Source organism: Dioscorea cayenensis, chromosome 6 (assembly GCF_009730915.1).
Source record: "Dioscorea cayenensis subsp. rotundata cultivar TDr96_F1 chromosome 6, TDr96_F1_v2_PseudoChromosome.rev07_lg8_w22 25.fasta, whole genome shotgun sequence".
Taxonomy (NCBI): Eukaryota; Viridiplantae; Streptophyta; class Magnoliopsida; order Dioscoreales; family Dioscoreaceae; genus Dioscorea; species Dioscorea cayenensis.
In genome coordinates this window covers 5,182,354-5,184,409 of record NC_052476.1, presented here as the reverse complement: position 1 = coordinate 5,184,409, position 2,056 = coordinate 5,182,354, and the positions used below count along the sequence as shown (strand labels likewise).

At 47.7% G+C, this 2,056-nt stretch overlaps 1 protein-coding gene across 1 annotated transcript; it reads right to left on the bottom strand.

Annotated features, from left to right (window-relative positions):
* Window positions 1-394: 394 nt before the first annotated feature.
* On the bottom strand, window positions 395-1,856 carry LOC120262893 (aspartyl protease 25-like). Its single transcript, XM_039270804.1, has one exon. It carries the CDS (start codon window positions 1,797-1,799, stop codon window positions 588-590), a length of 1,212 nt encoding a protein of 403 aa, XP_039126738.1. The 5' UTR covers window positions 1,800-1,856; the 3' UTR covers window positions 395-587.
* Window positions 1,857-2,056: the final 200 nt, after the last annotated feature.

Here is a 2,056-nt window from a genome sequence, read left to right as displayed (position 1 = left end):
TTTATTATCTACACATTCCATTCACATTCTAACAGTTGTGTATCCAAACATGGGTATAAACTATTATTGACAATGATTACCATTCTAACAGTGTTTATTACTTCAATCCACACACACCCTGAAAGTTTATAAGCAATCCTCTCACCGAATATTTTCAGTTAGGTTACCTAATATCTTTTAATAAAAAATTCAGAAGAATGCTTAAAATTTATATCAAACGCTTCCCTCTTGTTAGGAATGGAAGTGGAGCCGAGCCGGGAATGGGATCTCCGCTCTCCACGGGGCGGAGATTCCCCGGTTTAAAATTCCCCGCCCGGAAAAATCCCCATCCCCATCCTCACTGAGAACGGGGATTTTCTGCCCCACTTAGGTCCCTACCTCTTGTGTGCAAATATACAAAGAAAACATACTGATCTATTAATTCAGACAAACAACGGCCTGGGATACAAGTAATACAAACAAATAATTTCTCTAGGTCCACACCTGCAGGCTTCCACACCAACCCGTGAATCGTTCGACATTATTGCCACACAGAGTTAATACAAGGAAAAACAAGAGAGATAAGACAAAAGAAATAAACATTTATCTCAATTACACAGCTCCCGGGCAAATCCAACACGGGAGCCCGCAACATCAAAGAGCACCCTCAGGTTCTGTTGCTGCAAGTTCGCAATCACATTCACAACGGAATTAATATTGTCCGGCGCGGCTGCCATTGCCAAGCACGCCAACGGCATTGCACTGCTATGAATCAGGGTGTTCTCTGCCGGCAACGCCAAATTCAAACCCTCAAAGTGAAGCGTCACCACCGGCACATACGGGCCCCCAGCATCATTGAAACAAGTATCAAAAGCACCAAGAGACGAGTAGTTTTCAGCTCCAACTTGTCGCCTGAACTCATCTCGGAGTGCTTCGTACACTGGTTTCACAAATCTCGTTATCACTGTACCAGAGTCGACGATGGTGCCGGCGCCAGTGACTGGGTCAAATGAGAGTGAACCTTCTGGCACAACCACTGGAATTTTGCCAACGCTTACGCCGGTGAGGTTGACGTAGTAGAGTGAAGGGCGGTGTGGGTTGTGGAGCAGTGGGGTAGTGCGGATGCTGCGAGGCTGACCGACTGGGCCGAGCTTGAGCGAGCCAGAGAAGTAGTAAGATTTGAAGCTTGGAAGGCAGTAAGAGAACACACCTTGGTACATGGAACCGGTTTGGGAGAGCAGTGACATTGGACCTCGTCCCAAGCCGAGCAAACCTTGTTTTGGAAGTGTCTCAGCCCCCGTGACTACGTTGACGCAGCCGAAGGTATAGTTTGGAATGATGTCGAGTGCCAATCTCAGAGAGTCTTGAGAGTATATGGCGGAGAAGGAACCGGTGCCGTAGGACTGGTTGAAAGTGCAAGGTGGAGAGGAGCAAGAGAGAGTGGCGTAAGTAGAGGAGGAGGAGGGGGAGAAGAGGGTAGTAGAGGGGCAGCCGTAGCAGCCGGAGCAGGGGACCCATGCAATGTCGCTGCTGGTGTCAAGAGCCATGAGCATGACTTGGCCGGGGGTGCCAAGTTTTGCCCGGAGAATGTAGTTGGCCGTTTGGGTTTGTTGCTGGCCGGAGGCGATGGGGACGGAGGATTTGGCAACGAGTGAGGAGAGGTAGGTAACTCTAGCTGGGTCATTTCCAGCTAGTTTCAGTAGTGCTTCAAAAGGATTGCATGATGAGGATTGGCATTCTTTTTGGTTGTGGTAAATGGAAATGTCTGTGGCATAGGAAGTGGAGAGAAGGAAGATGAAGGGGAGCAGAAGAATGGCCATTGTGGTCACAAGATTGTTGCCTTGAGTTGGAGGACTTATAGAGGTGGCAATAACCTTCTGAGCTGAGGAGGTTGCTAGTAAAAAGGACAAGTGTTAACTCTTTTTAATCCCTCAAAGGAGTAACTGGAAATTTCGGGTTATTTGTCAGTATCTCATGTGACAAATTCGAATAACAAGTTGGAACAGAGTTCGGGTGACCTGGAGAATCGGATTTATTTAACTTCTCAACTGGAGCATTCATTCATAAGGCGGGGATA

What these genes read in the sequence shown, in the direction of transcription:
- LOC120262893 (XM_039270804.1), bottom strand. Translation starts at nt 1,799, where the DNA reads ATGGCCATTCTTCTGCTCCCCTTCATCTTCCTTCTCTCCACTTCCTAT.